This window comes from Phyllostomus discolor, chromosome 5 (genome assembly GCF_004126475.2).
Source record: "Phyllostomus discolor isolate MPI-MPIP mPhyDis1 chromosome 5, mPhyDis1.pri.v3, whole genome shotgun sequence".
NCBI classification, from domain to species: domain Eukaryota; kingdom Metazoa; phylum Chordata; class Mammalia; order Chiroptera; family Phyllostomidae; genus Phyllostomus; species Phyllostomus discolor.
Window position 1 is genome coordinate 70,610,148 of NC_040907.2, and position 22,214 is coordinate 70,632,361.

The 22,214-nt window shown below is 35.9% G+C and overlaps 1 protein-coding gene and 1 pseudogene across 1 annotated transcript in view; both read left to right on the top strand.

The window, feature by feature from the left end:
- The window catches only part of EPHX4 (epoxide hydrolase 4), a 39,671-nt gene extending 25,493 nt beyond the window's left edge, over window positions 1-14,178 (top strand). The window contains exons 6-7 of the mRNA XM_028513403.2: window positions 170-318; window positions 13,593-14,178. Coding sequence (XP_028369204.2) covers window positions 170-318; window positions 13,593-13,824 — 381 coding nt within the window. The 3' untranslated portion in view covers window positions 13,825-14,178. The remainder of the gene's footprint in view (window positions 1-169; window positions 319-13,592) is intronic.
- A 1,855-nt stretch (window positions 14,179-16,033) lies between these two features.
- Window positions 16,034-17,741, top strand: LOC114496234 (annotated as a pseudogene).
- Window positions 17,742-22,214: the final 4,473 nt, after the last annotated feature.

Here is a 22,214-nt window from a genome sequence, read left to right on the forward strand (position 1 = left end):
TAAAGCAGAAATCTGTAAAATGTGTTTGTAACCAGCGAGGTCTCCAACCTCTACTGAACAGGAATGAGTTGTCAACGCACATTGACCATCATTCTCTTTCAAAAGCCAAAGATTTAGTGTATCATTAGGTAACAAACAAGTTTTAATTATTCTCTTTCACTTATATTAGGCTTTGAAACACCTGTTTACCAGCCATAGCACTGGCATTGGAAGAAAAGGATTTCGATTAACAACAGAAGATCTTGAAGCTCATATTTATGTATTTTCCCAGCCTGGAGCATTAAGTGGTCCAATTAACCATTACCGAAATATCTTCAGGTCAGTATAATTTCTTCATAGTTAAATAAAATATTCATTTCTGTGGTGGGGGCCTCTTCCCACAGGGTCCCACCAGCTGCCACGGATGAGAATAAGTCTACCAAGACATGATCTGCTTGGGGAGGAAAGGTGGCCAATCTCTCAAAGGAGTAGGGCCAAGAGCCTGTTCCTCAATGGGTTTTTATTGGGTTTAATTTGCATAGGAATACAGGGCATATATGTAAAACTCATCAATCATTGTCAGGCAGAAATGATTAAACAATAGATAACATTCAAAGAACTCTGAGGGCTTATTCTGAGTCAGGGTCAGGTAGTTAAAGGGCCATAAAACTTTGGGGAACAAATTCACTTCATGCTTGGACCCTTATCATTTAAATTGAGAGTATTAGCAAAGTAGGTTTCATAGGATTTTACGCATTCTTTCTTAGGCCTGATCACCCTAGGGAAAACCTGCCCTTTCCAGCATAGGGCTGCACCCACCTCCAGCATTGTTTCAGGCTTAAGTCAGGCAGGGGAAGTAAAGCAGCCAAGAGATTAGGAGGCTTCTTGCAGACAGAATGAGGACTCAGGCTATGTCAAAGCTGAGGGGCAAGGGTCCATCACCCCCTTTTTCTGTAGCCCCTCAAGTCCTTCCCTGAGGGCCCCTTTGCCACTGTGCCTGTCTTGGGTCATCTCCCCTTGAGGAATCTTACCTATCATTGGCTAACCAGTCATCTGCCTGGGGCGAAGCAGGGTGAAGTAAAGCAGACAGAGGTGGCTCCCCTCTAAAGGGGCTTATGGTCCCTAAGTGGCTCATGGTCCCAAGGTCTTTTTACTCAGCCTTAACCATGGCAGGCTACAGTTTCTGAAACTGGGCAGGGCAGTTCCAAAACATTTCCTAAAGAGGTGATACCTATTTTTAATATTAAATTCACCACTTATTAAACTCAAATTAAGTATTTTAATTTAGTAAATTGAATAATCTTTTTATGGAAAATTTCAAATGTATGGAAAAGTAGATAGAATAATATAATGGATCTCAATATAGTTGTCACTAGTTTTGTCCATAATTCTGTTCCCTTCATCTCTCCTTTGAGATTATTTGAATACATATATATTTTAGTGATCATTTATTTGTTCGAGAAATACTTACTAAGCAGTCTTTGTGTTATGGCCATCCCAAAACTCAGGGTATACTCCTGAACAGAACTAGACAAGGTCCCTGATCTCATAAAACAGTGGGGGAAACAGACATCAAGCAAACATTTACAGTAATGAATATGCGGTTATGAACTAACATAAAGACTTTGAAAGAAGGGATGAAAACTGAAGAAATGATGTTTGAACAAAGAAATAAAGGATGAGTTAAGTGTTGACTAGACCAAGTTTGGGGTAGGGGAATTGGCATTCCAGGAAAAGGAAAGAGCTTGTACCAGAGCTATGTGGGAAGATGGAGGGCTATGGTTTTAAGTAACACAGTGAGGGCCAGTGTGTCTGGAGTATAGAAAGTGAGAGTGGGAAGAAGAGAATTGTATGAGTCTGGGTCCAAGAGGAAGGCAGCTTTGGTCTCACAAAGCCAAGTAGACCATATTAAAGTCTTAAGAGCGATGAATGTAAAGCAAAAGAGAAACAATCCAATTTGTGTTTGAATTCACTTATCATGGAGAATGTACTGGAGGAATGAATGTGGGGAACCAGCAGAGTAAAGATGGTGCAGCTTAAACTAGTCTGAAAGCAGTGAAGATGGGGAGAATGGGTAGATTTAAGAGATATTTAAGAGGTAAAATTGATAGGGGTTGGTGATAGGTTGGTTCAGGTGATGAGAAGAGAGATGTCAAGAATGGCTCCTGATTTGTGGAATGAACAAACTCTATGAGTAGTCACACCATTCACTGAAATAGAGAACATTAGAAGGGAACTACTTTTGAAGGGAAGGTCATGAATATTATTGATCTTAAACTAATTGAATTTGAGGTGGTACCTTAGACATTCAAGTAGGTAGTTGGATGCTAGGGTCTGGAACTCAGAAGAGAATCTGGGATATGTAAAACCTTGGAATCACTGACAGAGACAACTCAAGGTTTCATTTCAGAAGGTATTATCAAGGGAGAAAGTATAGAATAAAATGTAAGACATGGGGCTTCTCTGTTTGGGTTTGGACTCCAGATAGGAGAAAAAGAATATCCCTTGAGAATTGGGAACTACAGGAAAACTTGGAAAGAAAAGATCTGTGATCCCTTCCACTGAGAATCTACTTTCTTTTAAGGAACTGCAGTTGTATGGATGTGGATAGACCTTTTACACTGGGACGAGTTATTCCAGCATTTTTACCTGCACGTTCTGAGTCAGTCAGGGGTATCAGTCCTTTCAGGGAAACCTGCCTTAGGCACTTAACCTTTTGTGGCTCAGATGAGCCAAGACAAAAAAAAAAAAAATGGCCCAAAGGAAAGAGATCAAATCTCCAGAAAAAATGCAACTAAGCGAGGAAGAGATAGCCAGCCTATCAGATGCATAGTTTATAACACTGGTAATCAGGATGCTCACAGAATTGGTTGAATTTGGTTGCAAATTAGATGAAAAAATGAAGGCTACACTGAATGAAGTAAAGGAAAATGTACAGGGATCCAACAGTGACAGGAAGGAAACCAGGACTCAAATCAACAGTTTGGAGCAGAAGAAAGAAAGAAACATTCAACCAGAACAGAATGAAGAAACAAGAATTCAAAAAAATCCGGAGAGACTTAGGAACCTCCAGAACATCTTTGAATGTTCCAACATCCAAATTATAGGGGTACCAGAAGGGGAAGAGGAAGAGCAAGAAATTGAAAACTTATTTGAGCAAATAATAAAGGAGAACTTTTCCAATCTGGCAAAGGAAAGAGACTTCCAAGAAATCCAAGAAGCTCAGAGAGTCCCAAAGAAGTTGGACCCAAGGAGGAACACACCAAGGAGCATCATAATGACATTACCCAAGATTAAAGATAAGGAGATAATCTTAAAAGCAGCAAGAGAAAAAGAGACAGTTACCTACAAAGGAGTTCCCATCAGACTGTCAGCTGATTTCTCAAAAGAGACCTTACAGGCAAGAAGGAGCTGGAAAGAAGTATTCCAAGTCATGAAAGACAAGGACCTACATCCAAGATTGCTTTTATCCAGCAAAGCTTTCATTTAGAATGGAAGGACAGATAAAGTGCTTCTGAGATAAGGTCAAGTTAAAGGAGTTCATCATTACCAAGCCTTATTATATGAAATGTTAAAGGGACTTATCTAAGAAAAAGAAGATAAAAAATATGTACAGTAAAATGACAGCAAAGTCACAGTTATTAACAGACACACCCAAACCAAAATGAAAAACAAACTAAGCAAACAACTAGAATAGGAACGGAATCACAGAAATGGAGATCACATGGAGGGTTATCAACAGGAGAGTGGGAGGGGGAGAGAGGGAGAAAAGGTACAGAGAATAAGTAGCATAAAAGGTAGGTAGAAAATAGACAGGGAGAGGTTAAGAATGGCATAGGAAATGTAGAAGCCAAAGAACTTATATGTATGACCCATGGACATGAACTTTGGGGGTGGGGGATGTGGGTAGGAGGGGGTGTGCAGGGAGGGCAATAAAAGGGGGAAAATAGCATAATCAGTGAAATATATTATTAAAAAAAGAATTGGAATCTACAGCCTGCCTTAAAAAGGTTTAGGAGATTGAATTTATGTTACCTCCATAATATTGGAATTCTTGGGGAAAACTATATTTTAACAAATGGTCTTAAGTTAGTAATGTTCTGTAAGAAGCCTGGCAGAAACAAACAAACAAGCAAAAAGCCTTTCTTGAAGATACATCTCAACTCAGACTCCCTCTCTTCCCCAAGATAAAGTTCCCTGAAGATTAGTTCATAATCCAAATTACCCACCATACCAGCACACCATTAATGAGTCAGAATCTAATTGCAGCAGACACCTACAAATTTCAAATAATAGAACTAACAGAGACTACAAAGCATATTTGAATCATTAAATACATGGAAGAATAAAAAACATGAGAAAAATTAAGATAATATCAAGACAAACCAGAAAGATCTGAAAAAGGATCAAAAGAACTTCTAGAAATGAAAAATACAGTTATTGAAATCTAAAATTCCATACGTGAGTTAAATAGCAGACCAGACAAACTAAACAGAATTATGAGTTGGAAGGTAGATCTTCCAAAAATTACCTAAAATGTAGCTTAGAGAGATAAAGAACTGAAAAATATAAAAGAAAGGTTATATTTGACATGAAAGATAGAATTATTGGTACATAGATAATTAGAAGTCATTCATATATATCATGTATACTAATAATTTTTTCTGACAAAATAAAATAATAGAAATAGGATATATTATTTTCAAACTCGTAGAAGAGGACAAGAAAACTATCAATTAAGAAAAGCAAGAAAGGAGAAGAAGAAATCCAAGTGGGATAAATAGAAAGCAAAAATTAGATGACAACAACAATTTCAATATATCAGTATGCTTAATAAATATTAATGTATTAAACTTGCCAGTTAAAAAACAGAAAATAGCATTTGGATTTAGTCACAATTAAAGCATAAGAGCACACACAGTTGAAAGTAAGTGTATGGAAAAAATAGCACTTGCTATTTTAAATAAATCTCTCAAAGTCTTTGAATATAGAATCCAAGGGGAGTCATGAGATTTTATGAGGGGAGAAAAGGAAAATCCAAACTTTCTTTTTTGACAAACAACAAGACTTGTATATCTATGTCTGTATCTATATCTGTGTCTACGTCTATGTATCTGTATCTATATCTGTCTATGTCTATATATATCTATGCCTATGTCTATATCTGTATCTATCTATATCTATTTCTATGTCTGTGTCTATGTCTATGTCTATAGACAGTGACATTTTATAGGCTATAGCAACACTGTCTGAAGTCCATGTTCTGTTTTTTTGTTGTTGTTGTTTACAAATAACATTTGTAAAGACAAGTATGAGTGAAAAATAGAATGACACATTTTCATGTAAGTCTAAATTTGGACAGGAGACAGGAATGGTAGTTTTTAAACATTCTCAGTTTATCCCTTTATCAGAGCTAGCTTTGCGGTGCAAAACCATATGTTTTAAGCAGCTCTCAGGAAGGAGGGAAATTATTTTCATCTTGCTGAGGGTCTTTTACTAACAATTTGTTCGTTAGGAGGACCTGCATTCCCAAGAATAAGCTCTAGAATCCTGTTAATTAGCATAGAAAGGGGGTAAAAAAGCAAGCCTGGGAAGGTCAAAACTCACAATTTCATATAAAAGCAAAGGCAGTTTTTGCCTGGATTGTTATAAGTTAAATCTAGCCGGGTGAAGGTAATATCAGAATTTCTCCAAGTTCAGCTGACTCCCTCCAACTTTTCTTTATGTAGGGTAATCAAGATCAAGTACATCACTTAAAACAGGGTTCTACAATATATAATGATTATAAATAAAGTATACTACATTATATTCAGATGTGAAAATCACCCTTATTTATTACACTAGGGTTCCCCAGGATTATAGCCTCATCAAAGACTTTTCAAAATTGGAAGCTAAGGAGCCAAAATGAACTAGGAATTGGACTAGCAATGAGACCTAGCCTGCAAAAAAGATGAATAAGTATAAATGTATAACAAAGCATCAAGTAATGAAGCAAAAACTGGTAGACCTACAAGGAAAAATAAAAGTCCACAATTACTATTGGATATTTTAATCTACCTCTCACTGAATTAATCAAACAGAAATAAGGTAATAAGGATATAGAAAATTTGAACAACTCCATCAGACCTTTGATCTGATGAACAATTCTAGAGTCCTGTACCCAACAAATGGGGCATACTCAATATATTTAAGGACATACAAATGTTTACAAAGATTGATTAAATACTGGACCAAAAAGCAAATCTTAAATCTTAACCAATCAAAAAGGGTCAGTATCATACAGATTATGTTCTGAAATTAGTGAGCTAAGAGTCCAATTTAAGAAGATAGAAAAGCAACATACAAATATAATAAATTAGAAAGAGATCATTTAAATTTGATAAAAAGCAGAAGTTAATACAATATAAAAAATACAGTAGAGAAAAATCAAAGAAGCCAAAAACAGATTTTTTGAATACTATTAACACAGATAAATTTTTGGCAATATTGGTAAAAAAATGGCACAAATAAACAATATTAGGAGGTATAAAGTAAGCATAACTACAAACATAACAGACATTAAAATATAAAATTAAGGTAAACAAATTTGAGAACTTTGATAAAATGAGCTGTTTTTAAGAAAAACATAACACCCAAAACTGACTCAAGAAAAATTAGAAAACCTGAATGGACATAGCCATTAAAGAAATTAGTTTATTAATTTAAAGCTATTTGTCTAGAAAAACATATGCACATACAAATACACAGCCACACAGATAGGCTTGGATGGTTTAACAGGTAAGTTCTACCACAGAAAAGCCCATTCTTAAAAGAATTCTTTCAGATATTGTAAAAAGAAAGTATAGGCTTCAGTTTTATAAGACTGGTATAACTTTTATACCAAAACAAGACAAGGATTGTATAAAACAGGAAAATTATTGGTCAAATTAAATTATAAATATAGATCCATAAATTCAAACTGAATCCAGCATGTATCAAATTAAACCAAATTTAGCATTAAATAGCCATTAATTTAATTCACCACATTAATAAATAAAGGGTTAATTTAATTCACCACATTAACAGATTTAATGAATGAGTAGAAAATATCATTTAAATATAGAAAAGCATTTGATAAAGGATAGACACTCATGCCACAACTCTTAGAAATCTAGAAATAGAGGATTTAAGAGTGGACCTCAGATAGGCCAGGTAAACTTGAGTCTCCTGAAGGGATATTTCTGGGAAATTGACCTTAGTTTTACTCAATTATCCAAGAAAAAAAATTAGATATTGTAGGTATTTTGCAGTGTTTATTTGCTCCTGGAGAGCTGGTAGGCACATTAAAATGGTATTTTAGGAGTCAAGAACAAGAAGACAAATGGAGATTTTTTTTTTTAAACCTCCATTAAAAGGGCAAAATACTTTATGGCATTATCCATAGCTGCATTTCCATGGGAAACTGGCAGATCTGGGAAGTCCTACCTCTTTCTAAGACAAAAACATATCTCCTGCTTTATAAAACCATCTTTGTAAGTTTCCTTTACCTTTGCCATTAAACTTGATAAATTCTGGATCTGTTAGTCTCTTTCTATTTATCATCTTGTGGTTTCATTGTGACAACAATGCAGAAGGGAACCTCTGTGTACCACAACTTGTAGCAAATATCCTACTGTGTGACGAAACACACTAAAAGCATTCCCTTTAAAAATAAAGACTACTGTATCTTGCTGTGTAAAATGTGCACTTTTTTGCACAAATTTTTGAGGGAAAAGTAAAGATGCAGGTTATACATGGGTAGTACTAATTCCATATCTATACAAGTGGTTTTAATTCATTTATTTGTGCTTATGCACTAAAAGTGTAACTCTAGAAAACAATAATGATATCCACATGCAAAATGTGATGTGAAAATCCTGGAATATGATAGTCAGTTTTGTTTCTAAGTATAAATAAATAAAACATTGAATTAAAAAATTAAATCAAAAGATTTTTTCCTGAAAGTTTGGGCCAAAAATGTGGGTGTACATTATACATGGGAGAATATGGTAATGATAGACTTGGCTGCTATGACGACTTCTGTTCACCACAGTATTGGAAGTCTTAGCCAGCACATAGGATAAGAAAAAAAAAAAACTGAAAAAGTGTAAGCATTGGGAAAGGAAGAAACAAAACCATGATATTTTATAGACAATGTGGTTATATATCTAGAAAAATGGAGAATCAACAGAAAAATTATTATAACAAAAATAGTTCAGCAAAGTTGATGTGCATAAGTTTAATATATAAAAATTATGATTTTATAAACCATCAGTTAGAAAATATATTTTAAAAACCGATATGCTTGCATAACAACAAAAATATTATATCTATAGGAATGACTAAAAAAGATAACCTTTATGGATTATCAAAATTTATTGGAAGCAGTAAAGAACATAGGCTCAGGGCAATGGTGTTTACTAACAAGTAGAGAAGTATTTTAATATTTTAATAGTTGATACAGACTTGCTGGTGTAAACTACTGAAAATTAGCCCCAGTTTATCATGTTCATTAGTGAAAAACTTCAAAATCATAAAGTTCTTGATTTCTCTCAAATCTATAAATTTAATGCAATTTTGATCAAAACTACAGTTTGCCATGAAGCTTGACAAGCTGATTGTATGGGAGAGCATAAGATTGAAAATGTCCAACATAATTTTAAAGAAAATAGGAGAATAACTAGCCCTGTTAGATATTAAGACTTATAATGAGGTATTGACTTGGAGATAGACAAATTGACTAGTGGAACAGAGAAGTAAGCCCAAAAATGGAACCATGTATGTGGAAATTTGGTGTAACAGAGAATTTCAAGCCAGTGGTAAAAGGATTCAATACATTTTGTTGAAATAATTGGATATCCATATAGATTAAAATGAAATTAGATCCCATTTACCAAACAAAAATAAAATAAAATAAAATAACTGAATATGGTAAGCAAAATTTTGAATGTTTAGAAGATAATCTCAGAGCCCTGTCTGAGTGGCTCAGTTGGTTAGAGTGTCATCCCAATACACCAAGGAGCAGGTTTGATTCCCTGTTAAGACACACAAAAGAATCAACCAATGAATGCATCGGTAAGTGAAACAACTAATCAGTGCTTCTCTCTCTTTCCCCTCCTTCCTTTCTCTAAAAAATCAGTAAGTAAATTTTTTCAAAAAGATAATATTAAGAGAAAACATTCATGACCTCAAGTAGTAAAGATTTCTTTAATAAGACACAAACAGCTCAAATTATGAAGGAGACTGATTAATTTTACCACATTAAAATTAAGAAGATCTATATATCAAAAGATATTATAAAATAATGAAGCAGCCTCAAACAGGGATAAGTTATTTGAAATATATAATAAATAATGAATTAATATCTAGAGTTTATAAAGAATGCCTCCAAGCAGTAAGAGAAAGGAAGCCCAATCAAAAAAAGGGTAAAAGACAATAAAAGATAATTCACAGAAGAGGAATCTAATGCTCAGTAACATAAAATGTGCTCAACCTCACTGGTAGTCAGATATAGAACATAGTTTTTACTGCTTGTGATAGAGAGCTAAAGCAATAGTGGCATTAAAAAAAGGAAATTTATTTCTCTCACAAGTGAAAGTGTAGGCTGTGCTCTGTGAAATTATCAAAGTTGTTACATCAGTCTTTGGCAGAGATAGGCACTTTCTGTCTTGTTCTTCTGCCATTCCTAGGTGTTGCCCTTGTCTGTGTGGTCCAAGACGGTTTACCACCACATCTGTATTTTAATCAGTAGAAAGTGGGACAAGTGAGGAGGGGGGTCAATTGGGCACAAGTTAGAAATTGCACACATTACTGCTGATAAAACCATGTATCCTCACTTTGCTGCGAGAAGCCTGGCAACGTTGTCAGTCATTATTCTGGGTAGCCCTTTGTCCAGCTACATTGGATTGGATTTTCTATCACTATAGTGGAAGGGAAGAAGTTTGGGGAGAGCACTCTCCACCACATCAGGTCAACGAAGAGTGTTTCACACTCATTTGATTGGGAAAAAATTAAACTTTTGAGAACAAGTGTCGGCAATGATGTGGAGCAAAGTGAACTCTTATATGCTGCTTGTGGAGCCCACAATCAGTTTGGAAAACAACTTGACAATACCAAGTAAGGCTGAAGATGTACATACTCTCTGAGGAAGCAGTTCTGTTTCTGCGATATACTATAAGGAAACTCTTCCACGTGTATACAAGTGGTCATGTACAGGAATGAGTTCAATATTATTTGAATTATCAAAATAATTGGAAAATTTTAAATACCCATTAACTGGAGAATGGATCAATTGTGGTACAATAATATGATGGAATTTCACATGAGAGTGAAAATGAAGAATTACCTGTATCATCAGCGAATAAATCTTAAAAATATAACATTGGGGCACAAAAGCAAGTTGTAGAAGGATATGTGCAATATACTATTTCATAAAGTTTTAAAAATGCAAAAACACTGCCAGATATTGTTTACAGAAACATATGTACTGTATGTGGGGGATCTGACAAATAGCACCTTCTTTTCCTGCCCAATTTCTGAACTAGTTGAGAAATCAAATGAGTCAATAGATGAAAGCCAAAATATCCCCTTCATTACTGACCAAGGATAGGTTGAAGGCTATGGCTTAATATGAGAACTGAAAAGGTCTTGCTAACTCCCTACTGCCAGTACAGACTTTAGAGCAGTTTGCCTGTAGGAAAGTTTGCGCAGCAAACTAGACTTCCCCTGCCTCTCAGGTCACTGCCTCCAACCAATCAGGTAGAAAGGGAAGGAGAAAGAAATTAAATCTTTTACTCTGAGGACATACTATTTGATCAAACCATCTAGCCCAGAACCCCAAACCAGCAACTATCACTCACCAATCAAAGGTAGGGTGAAGATCCAGGAAGGTTTAGAGAAAATCTCTCCTTAAGGAACCAGAGGAATGGGGTAGAGATATCCTAACACATATAAGTTCAAAAATATTCATGGGGATTGTTAAGAACCAAATTCAACATAGTCATTACTCCTAAGGCAGTGATTCCTCACTCTAGCTTGTATCAGGATCTCCTAGAGGGCATGTTATATCATGCATGGCTCAACCCCACCTTTAGAATTTCTGATTCAGTGATCTGGGATGGGGCCCAAGAACTGGCATTTCTGACAAAGTCACAGTTGATGCTGTTGGTGTTAGTCTGGTGACCACGCTCTGAGAACCACTGCCTTAGGATGAGATGAAGAAAAGAAATGGTTTCAAGGAAAGGTAAGCAGAAAGATGTAATTATATTTTCAGTGTTTGATTTCTTGGGCTGAGTGGTGGGTGTTACTATTTTCTACATTTTCTTTTTAATCAAGATAATTAAGTATTTCCACACACAAAAGTAATGATGGAGTATGTAACACTCTGGAAAATACTGCCTCAATACTAACAAATCAGCTGATTACTCAGACTTTGGAGGAGTAATGTTAAATTCAGACTAATTTGAAAGAAATATGTCAAAATACATTTTACAGGTTAAGTGATTAACAATATATAGTAATAATTGTTACTACTTGTTACAGTTTTATAGGTCTTTCAAATTGTTTTTATACTTACTAAGATCAATCATTGTTAGTCAGAAATTTTTATCATGTTTCCCAATATGTTCTTTAGTTTAACATATTAAATGCTACTTTATTAAAATATTTAATGCTTTACCTTGTTTTATTTTACTACTTATTTTTATTGAGGTATAACTGACATATTACATTATATTAGTTTTTGGTATATAACAAAATGATTTGGTATTTCTGTATATTGCAAAATGATTACCAAATAAGTAGTTAATATTAATCACCATACACAGTTATAAAATTTAGTTGTGATGAGAACTTTTAAGACCTTCTCTCTTAGCAACTTTCAAATATGCAATACAGTATTGTTAACTGTAGCCACCAAACTATACATACATTGTTTTACATGTAACTTATATTTCATGTGAAATTTAGCAATTTGAAATCACAGGACCAGAGAATATGTGTTTCTTTTAGTTTTCTGGAAACCCCTCCCTTTTAATTTCAATTTGATCTGGTGAGGAAGTTATGTTTCTCTTTGTTTTTTAACTAAAGCCTTTTTAAACTCTCATCTTACTGATTCAATTATAACTGGCTCAGATATTGTTAAATATGCAGACAATTGTTAAAAATGTTTTATCGTTGAACATTTTATGAGCTCTAGAATTTAAGTGGCTTGCAAGTTTTTATAGTAATTCATGTCTTAATAATTAAGTATAGAATATATTTTTCTATCAGTTTAGCCATTCACAAAGAATTTTTAGGAGCATTACAACCAAATGATGACCACTAGCATGGGAGGCAAAAGGCAAGTCCTTGGTGGATGTGTGTGGGGTCCTGCACATTCCAGCAGCACCGAGCAGCCCCAAGTAGCCACAAGTCAAACTTTTTGATAAGTAGAGAAAATATAAGTCAGTACTGGAGAATGTCTACTTAGATGTTCATTCCTTTCTTATCAATAGGAGTGTGATTAATACCACCCCACCTTTCTGAAAAATAGTGTAGCAGAAGGTGTCAAAGCTTTAAGAATATGTATACTGGTTCCTTCAGAAATTCCTCTTTCAGGGCTACCCAAAGGAATGATCTGAAATGCCAACAAAGATTTGTCCACAGAATGATCATGATATTATCACTTAAAACAACAGGGTGATCTAAATATTCAATTATAAGAGAAGAGTCAAGTTGTTTATGAATTAGTATGCCATAAAATAGTATCTTTTACAGTTATTTTTGAAAAACTTTATGAAATGAGAATGTTTTAAAGTTACAATTTAATGTGAAATTTGCATATGTGTATTATGCATATTTGTTGCATTGTATTTATCATATGGCTTTAAGTATATGCATAGAAAATGACAAAAAATTATCTTTTACTGATGGAATTATGCATGATATTATTTTTTATACTTTTCTGTATTTAAGAAAATATACAATAAAACTTTGCTTTAAAAAGATTCTTCTTACAAAATATAGTGTTATGTAATATTAAATCTTAGTCAACATATATTTTCTGACTTTTCATGCAAAATACATTAGGTTATCTAACAAACAATTTAAAGTATATTTAAACAATAACACTGTTTAAACCTCTCTTTCATCACACCATTGAGAAATTCTAGCATCCTTTTAAAGCAAATTATTCCTCATAGTGATGAATTTCATATTTAATTTATAGGTCTCATAAATTTTGCTAGCCTCATCTGATTAAAAATTTTATTGGGCTCTTTCTTGAATAGCTTTTTGAATATTTTATGGTGTAGATCAATTGCCTAAAGCAGTATTTCTCAACCATTTTTTCACCATCACATCTCTAAGGAGCCTTTGTAGACATTTCCCCTAGTTGCCCCCACTCCATGAAATTGTAATATCTGCTTATGTAATGCATATATATCTATAGTTTATACAGAGAGAGACTAAGATGTTTTTTCACTCTCACAAGAACCCATTTTCATCTTTGGTCATGATATATCCCCCTCTGAGAATGTGTGGCTTAAGTGAACATTATGAAAAAAGTGTTTTAACTTTCAAAATGAATCTGAAGCCCATATGTTTTGTTTTTATAGCTGCCTGCCGCTCAAACATCACATGGTGACCACTCCGACACTGCTGCTGTGGGGAGAGAAAGACACATTTATGGAGGCTGAGATGGCTGAAGTCACAAAGACTTATGTTAAAAACTATTTCAGGCTAATTATTTTGTCAGAAGCCAGCCATTGGCTTCAGCAGGAACAACCTGACATAGTGAACAAATTGATCTGGACATTTCTGAAAGAAGAAACAAGAAAAAAAGATTGACTTTCTATATCTTGTATGAGGGGTCTGTAATAAAATGTCTAAGTGATTTTTTAAAATTGTTCATCAACTTCTTTAACCTTCACTAGGAAAAATTGTTTTAACATGCTTTATTATAAATAAGTATCCTGACAAATGTTACTGAAAAAAATCTGAGAACGTGTATGAATTTGTAACATAATGTTGATTTTCTTCTGTTGTATTTCACACAGAAAAACACCTTCCTTAAAATGTATACACTTGTACAGAAAGGAAGTTGGAGAAAGGCTCAGTTTTGGTTTCTTGCATTCTTTACCCTGTTAACATATAGTGCCTTTTACATATGCATGTTAAAGTTTAGCCATATTGAAAGGCAAACCTGCAATGGTATAAATTTTTATTTTATTGGTTAAAAGTTCTTTTAACTATTTTAACCATTAAAAATTCTATTTTCAAATCTCTTGGATATATAGTGTATTAATTGGTTTGAAGCCAGATATGACTAGATGAATATGCACTCTTAAAATATGCCATAAGTACTACTTATACTGGGAAGATTAACAAGAGATAATGTGAAGATTCTCATATATACATGTATTTTTTTAAACAATGCAAAATAGGGAAGCATATCCATTATTAGATTACTTATCTCAGTTCTCCAGCTAAGTTGGTCAGAGATTTAGGAAAAGCATCAAAATGTCCTTTTGCCCCACTCAGTGCAACAAGAATCGAATACCATACTTCCCCTGTGCTCTAGAGTCTAAGCTCCACAGGGCAGAGACTTTTTATTGTTTTATTAACTGACTTACACCCAGCACCTAGCAAAAGGGGCTGGCTCATTGTAGGAACTCAAATATTTGCTTAATAGATAAATAATGTATCTGATGCACTGCTAAGCACTGTGGGAGAACTATAAAGAAAAGATGACATGGTCATATAGAACTTTCCCTTAAAAAGTATACACAGAATGTAGTTAAACAGGATTCAAGAATAGTAGTGCATATATGAATAAGAGTGGAAAGAGTTATAGAATTGAGAACAATACCACCTCAAGGGGTTACTCATTCTCTTGGGTTGCTCTCCTTGGCAAGGGAGACTCCAATAACATTGCCAAATCATGGCTCCTTAGAAACTACAACTGTGTTTCTTTGGCCGAAGGAATGTTTCCTTCACTAATATAGTTCTAACAGTGATAGAAGAAAGGGGAATATCCCTAAGAATTCTTATCATTGTACCTAGCAGCTTGTGTTTACTAATAAAAGCCCATTTTTTTAATATACATTATACTTTGCCTCATAATAACATTGCAAGGTAGGGAGTATTGCCAATTTACAGATGTGAAAATGAAGTTGGCCAATGCCCACAGTGTTGAGTGTTGGAACCAGGATCTGACCTAGATGCATCAGGTGTAAAGCCCATAACCTTTACACTGTGATTATGTCTGTTTAACTGGTTCCAGTGTCCACACTGCTCTTCCTGTTTATTGCTATCCTGGTGTGCTGCAAGAAATAGAAACATCTCTCAGAAACCTTCAATTTGACTTTTAATTCTGAGAAAAGGAATTTAAATAAGCAATTAGCAAACACAGGAATATTCCATATAGCACTGTCAGAGTTGCAAATGCTACAAAGTACAGAGGTTCACACAGCTTTGATTATGCGTCCCTCTTGATCATTTCCAAAGTATAGCAATAAAAGGAAGGGACAGAGTTTGTTGACTTTGTGTATTGATGCAATGAACTGATTAATTAATCCTGACTTATTTTAATGAAAAACTGTTACTGACAAAGGTGATCTCAAGGTTTTTTTGGTGTTACTTACGTCAGTTTGGAATGCTGACTGGTGCATGTGGACTAATGTTAAGTATGTGAATCAATCACACCACGGCTGATTCTGGCTTATGATAATGGTATATTCTAATTCTCAATGGATGTGGAAGAGTGTCTGTAACAGATACAAAGGCTAGAGAGTGCCATCAGTTAAACCTTTTAGCATAAAGGGATATTACTGTCTCTGTAGAAATCAATTTGTAGGGAGAGAAAATAAATTTGATTTACCAGTTGCCAAAGCATCTCACAGGAAGTGAACTGTAATAATAATGGCATTCAAATTTAAAAATTGTCATAAATATTCATATATTTAATATATCCCTAGTAGCTATATACTATATGCTCAATATAAATGTCAGAAATTGCTATATATATGAAAATAATTTATTAAGCATATATATCAAAAGGAAGACATTTACAAAAAGCAATAAAGAGTATATTAGTGATACGATTCTAATTCTCCTACTGCAACATTTACCATTTTTAATTTTTCAACTTTTAAAGGTAATACATCATTTCTTATTAATACACAACTGCTTCTAAGTTCTAGTTATGTGTGAATAGAAAGAGCACCACTTGGAAGGAGTGGGCTCTTTGGGCCGACCCCCTATCCCAGCTACCTGTGTCTTGAGATTGCTGAAGAGTCAGCCTCATGGCCCAGTGGTCCCCCGAACTGGGAGTTGGAGGTGTGGGAGTCCTCCTTCACCTGGGGAAGAGCAAGTCCTTATTCCCGCCAGCGATGGCCAACCCCTTGGTGCAGCAGAAGCACATCAGTGCATGGCGCTGGGCCTGCATCATCTTCATGGGCACCGTGCTGGGTGCCTGTGCACGTGTCCTGCCTGTATCACCATCCCCTGGCCTGTGGTCGTGCTGTCTACCACAGGCTGTTCTGCTCACCCAGCCAAGCCTGCTAAGAGTTGGAGAAGAAAATTGGTGAAAACAGCCCTCAGATTCTTGTTTCAGGTGACTTTCTTTGTAGCTCAGTTCCAGGTTAAAGTGAAGGGGCATCTGGAGATGAAGCCCCTATCTCCGTATGGCATCACGCTCCACTTTCTGTGGTGCCATCATGTGTGTTGGGGCAGGGTTACCCTTGGTGGTCTGTAAGTCAAAACACACAGATCCCATGGTTATCACCACAGCCGGTGCTTGTAACTAGAGAGGACCACAATTCCAGGAAGACTACCCGGGGTGAAATTCTGAAGCTAGTGACATCTAAAACAAAGTGGCCACAAATCCTGGTTTTCCTAAAAAGAGGGTGTACCCCATTGCATGTGTCTGGTTGCTGGACCCTGAGTAAACTCTTCATCAGGGAAGAAGTAGAGTTTATGCCTGTTTACATCCTAAATGGCGGAGAGAAAAAAGACCCATCCTTTCTGCCAATACAGTGAGGATCAACATGGCAAATGCCCTGGGGGTACCTGTGACAGACCATACTTCTGAAGACTGCAGATTGATGATTACCACAGGTAACCTCCAACTACCCATGGAAGCTGGTTTGGTGGAATTTACAAAACTTAGCCAGAAATTGAAATTAGATTGGGATAATATCCATCAGCATTTGGGTGAATATGTTGCAATCGCAGTTGCTGCAAAAGGAGGGAAGACAGAAATTGAAGAATTCTCAAATTACTTAAAACTCCTAATTACAGGACACTGGAGACAATCTTTTGTCCTTTTTGACAGGAATAAGGATGACAGCATAAATTTCAGAGAGTATGTGATAGGTCCTGATTGTCCTATGCAATCCTGCTGACACTGAAAAGATCCTGCAAATGTCTTTTAATGCTTTTTGATCTGGATGAGGATGGTTTCATGACAGAACAGGAGTTAGCTGTTATACTTTAGGAAGCTGCTGGAGTGCCAGATCTTGATGTTTCCGGACTCTGTAAGGGAATAGCTAGATGGAACTCTGAGTACATTTCATACAAGAACTTTCAGAAATTTGCCTTGAAGCATGCAGAATATGCCAAATTATTTAAGTCATACTTAGACCTCCAGGCAACCTATATATACATGTATTAACACAAGTACAAGTTTAATCACTGTATTTAAATGTTAAAATCAGCCCTGAGAATGGTGCAAGTCCAGGCAGAAACTGAAACAAAAATATTTATTTGAGAAAAAACAAAATAGTTTTTACTCTAGTGGCTTGGACACTTAATTATGATATTTAAAATGTGTTTGAGGAATACATATATATGTGTGTATATATGTATATGTGTGTATACATATACATATATATAAAAGATTTTATAGTGCCTAATTTTTTCTTTTCTTTTTTCTTGAGCAGTAAAACTTAAGGTAGATATAATTGCCCCTTTAGCAGCAATATTAGTAAATATGTCATTTTTTAAAAATTTAAGATACTAAGAAGTGTAAGATTAGGGAAAAGAAGAAAGAGATCCTCAAATGTGTACACCTATTATAAAACAACTCTTGATACCTGTTTTTTTTTTAAATATTTAATTAATTTATTTTTTAGAGAGGGAAGGGAGGGAGATAGAGAGAGAGAGAAACATCAATGTGTGGTTGCTAGGGGTTATGGCCTGCAACCCAGGCATGTACCCTGGCTGGGAATCGAACCTGGGACACTTTGGTTCCCAGCCCGCGCTCAATCCACTGAGCTACGCCAGCCAGGGAAATACCTGTTTTAAAAGGTATGTAATAATTATTTTAGATGTGTAAATGTGAGAAAATGTATACTTTAGAATCTAGGAAGTACAGGTAAGTGTCATGTGTGGTGATGAGAAGCAGTAAATGCATGTCTGAGGAGAAGGCTGGTGACCAAGAGTCAGAACAGCGGCATACTCAGACACAGAAAAGGGGTCAGGAGTCACCCTGACACCCTCAATCACCATTGCCATCTTCGCAGTCTGCCCAACCATCAGCTCTCTGCCCTTCTCATATGTCCAGAATAGCTAATGCTCATTGATTCTAGATAATAGTTTTTTTTCTCATGAAAGTTATTTTTAACTAGATTGTTTTGATGCTCTACCATTATGGATTGTTGGCAGTAACTGACAGCCTAACAAATGTACATGGTGGAAACATGTTCTCAGTAGTAATGACAGACTGGCCAATGGAATGTTATACATGTGAACTTCGAACTTTTGTTTTTACTCTGAGCAAATGAGCAGTATATGGACATTTGAAATATATGTCTGTTTAAAATTCTATCATGTGAGGTTAGTTGTTCAATTCTATAGTCCATTTTATACTTTTTTCCGTATGAAAAGTACCTTACAATAGCATCACCAGTTGTTCATCAGTTTCCTTCCCATTATGTAAAGTCCGTGTGTGCCTACCCTCTGTCAGTCTACAAGTTTATTGTGACACACGTACATGGAATGGATTGTTACCTTTTCTCCACTTCTTCGTGCATGGGGTTGACATCTCCTTTGGTCACGTGGACTCTATTTGTAACATCTATGGGCTTCCTTTCTTGGATCATAGCCACCAGTTTCTATTTAATTGGGCTCCTCTCTAGGGCATTCAAATTTTTATTTTTTTATTTTTATTTTTTTTTTACTTGTTTCTTTAGCTTTTTAAATTATTATCAGTAGGATGGTTAGTTCAATGGAATCTACTTTGCTGTGCTGCAACACAACTTCTGGGCATCCTGGGCTCTGGCAGAGAAAGGTCATCGGGAGTCTTGTGAGGAGAGACTGGGGCCTGTGGCTCTTGGAAGAAAGCCAAAGCAACAGCCACAAGGATCCCCGTGCTGAGTCACTCTCCACAGTGCAAACGCCATACTTCTTGGGTCAATAAGCTTATTTCAATGTAACTTTTTTTATTGTTGTGCAATTACAGTTGTCCCCATTTTACCCCATTACTCTCCCCTGCCCTACCTACCCCCACCTCCCACATTCAATCCTCCACCCCTTACCTTGTCTCTGTCCATGGGTCCTTCACCCATGTCCTTGATGACCCTTCCCCTTCTTTGTCCTGTTATCCCCCTCTCCCTGCCCCTCCCCTCTGGTTACTGTCTGTTCTTTATTTCCATGTCTCTGGTTATATTTTCCTTGCTTGTTTGTTTTGTTGATTAGGTTCCACTTATAGGTGAGATCATATGGTATTTGTCTTTCACTGCCTGGCTTACTTCACTTAGCATAATGCTCTCCAGTTTCATCCATGTTGTTGCAAAGGGTAGGAGTTCCTTCCTCCTTTCTCCTGCATAGTATTCCATTGTGTAAATGTACCACAGTTTTTTAACCCACTCATTTACTGATGGGCACTTAGGCTGTCTCCTGTACTTGGCTATTGTAAATTGTGTTGCTGTGAACATTGAGGTGTGTAGGTTCTTTTGAATTGGTGTTTCAGTATTCTTAGGATATAATCCCAGCAGTGGAATTGCTGGGTTCAAAGGCAGTTCCATTTTCAGTTTTCTGAGAAATTCCATACTGTTTTCCACAGTGACTGCACCAGTCTGCATTCTGACCAACAGAGTACTAGGGTTCCCTCTTCTCCACAACCTAGCCAGCACTTGCTTCTTCATTTGGTTATGATGGTCATTCTGACCAGTGTGAAGTGGTATCATTGTGGTTTCAATTTGTGCCTCTCTGATGGCTAGTGATGCTGATTATCCTTTCTTATGTCTGGGCCCCCTGTATGTCCTCCTTGGAGAAGTGTCTATTTAAGTCCTTTACTCATTTTTTCATTGGATTGTTTGTCTTCCTGGTGTGAAGTTGTGTGAGTTCTTTATATATTTTGGAGATCAAATCCTGTCCAAGGTGTCATTGGTAAATATATTTTCTCATATGGTTGGTTTCCTTTTCATTTTGTTGATATTTTCTATAGCCGTGCAGAAGCTTTTTAATTTGATGAAGTCCCATTTGTTTATTCTTTCCTCTATATCCCTTGTTCTAGGGGACATATCAGTCAAAATACTGCTGCATGGAAAATCTGAGATTTTCCTGCCTATGTTCTCTAGGACTTTTATGGTGTCATGAGTTATATTTAAGTCTTTTATCCATCTTTAGTTTATTTTGGTGGATGGTATAAGTTGGTGGTCAAGTTTCATTTTTTTGCATTTAGCTGTCCAGATCTCCCAGCACCATTTGTTGAAGAGGCCATTTTTACTCCATTTTATGTTCCTGCCCCTTTGTCAAATATTAATTGACCATAGAGACATGGGTTTATTTCTGGGCTCTCTATTCTGTTACACTGATCTATGTATCTGTTCTTATGCTAGTACTAGGCTGTTTTGATTACAGTGTCCTTGTAGTTTAGTTTTATATCAGGTATTGTGATTCCCTTCAACTTTTTTCTTCTTTGTCAAGATTGCTGAGACTCTTTGGGGCCTTTTTGGGTTCCATATAAATTTTTGAAATGTTTGTTCTGTATCGTGAACTTAATGGTAGAAGAACAGGAGCTCTAGTCATAAACCTTGTTCACTCACTATCACTCTAGTTAGGGCCTTTATTTTGCTCAAGTAAAGCCAGAAGAACATAGCATTATCATCCATCACCACTCCTTTTTACAGAGAAAATATTTTAAAACTTCACTGGCAATAAATAAATATATTAAATTATCTTTTTTTATTCTCTCTAAAAAATATCTGCTGGATAAATGCCTCTTTCCTGTTTCTCAAAGTAGCCCAAATGTTATTTTGTAAAACCAAATAAAAATAAACAAGAGGATGATATAGTATTGGGAATACCACTGAAATAATTATATATGGTATGGCTGCTCTTTATTATTATTTTCTTAGGTATGAGAGTGGTTATTTAGAATGAGAAAGAAAATCACAACCAAGTACAATTTCTGGAAAGCTAATATCACAAACACAGGTTATAAACACAAGAATTCTAACAAATTCTATTTTGTATGATTCTCAAAGAAAGGGAAAACTCCATGTTCTGCATTACTGAGAACATTCCTTTTGTTCTGACTAGGCACAATGAGAACTGAATGTTCTACTTATTGTTGTGTATTATAGGAAACCAATCCACTTGGCGTGGAGAATGTAGCCTAGCCATACTGGAAAACTGACAGGTGTGAGTCGGCACACAAGGAATCCAAACCCATGGATCAGCTTTCACATGGGAAAACAGGCCTGCATTATACCTAGGCTGCTTTGAGGCTTACTTTTGCTAAAACCCCCTTGCCTTGAATTGAGGCAGCAAATGTTTACTGCATATCTCTAAAGTAACTTCCTAAAATCTGTGCTAAACCTCCCAAGTATGGAGTTCAACCACTTTTCCTCTTGATCTGCAACATCCTTGTCTTTGAAGTAATTAGCAACATTCTTTCCTTTGTTATCTGTAAAAGGTAATCACCTACAGTGAAGCTGTGCATAGTAAATGAGGACCATCCCTGATGTAATGTACCCAGAAAAGCAATAAAAGCTTGTCCAGGCAGGGGTTGGGGCCCTCTCTCTCACTTAGAGAGCAACCACGCCGCCCCTTTTTCTCCACAGGACTTCTGCAATCCGTGTGAATTTGTTCATCACAGCCACAACATATGGACCCTGCAGGCTGGAGTCCACATCAGTGTACCCCCTTCACTATGCATATATTTCCAGCACCCTTTGCTATAAGATGTTTTCATATAATGATGTGACCATGAGCTCTATCACTTCATGTCA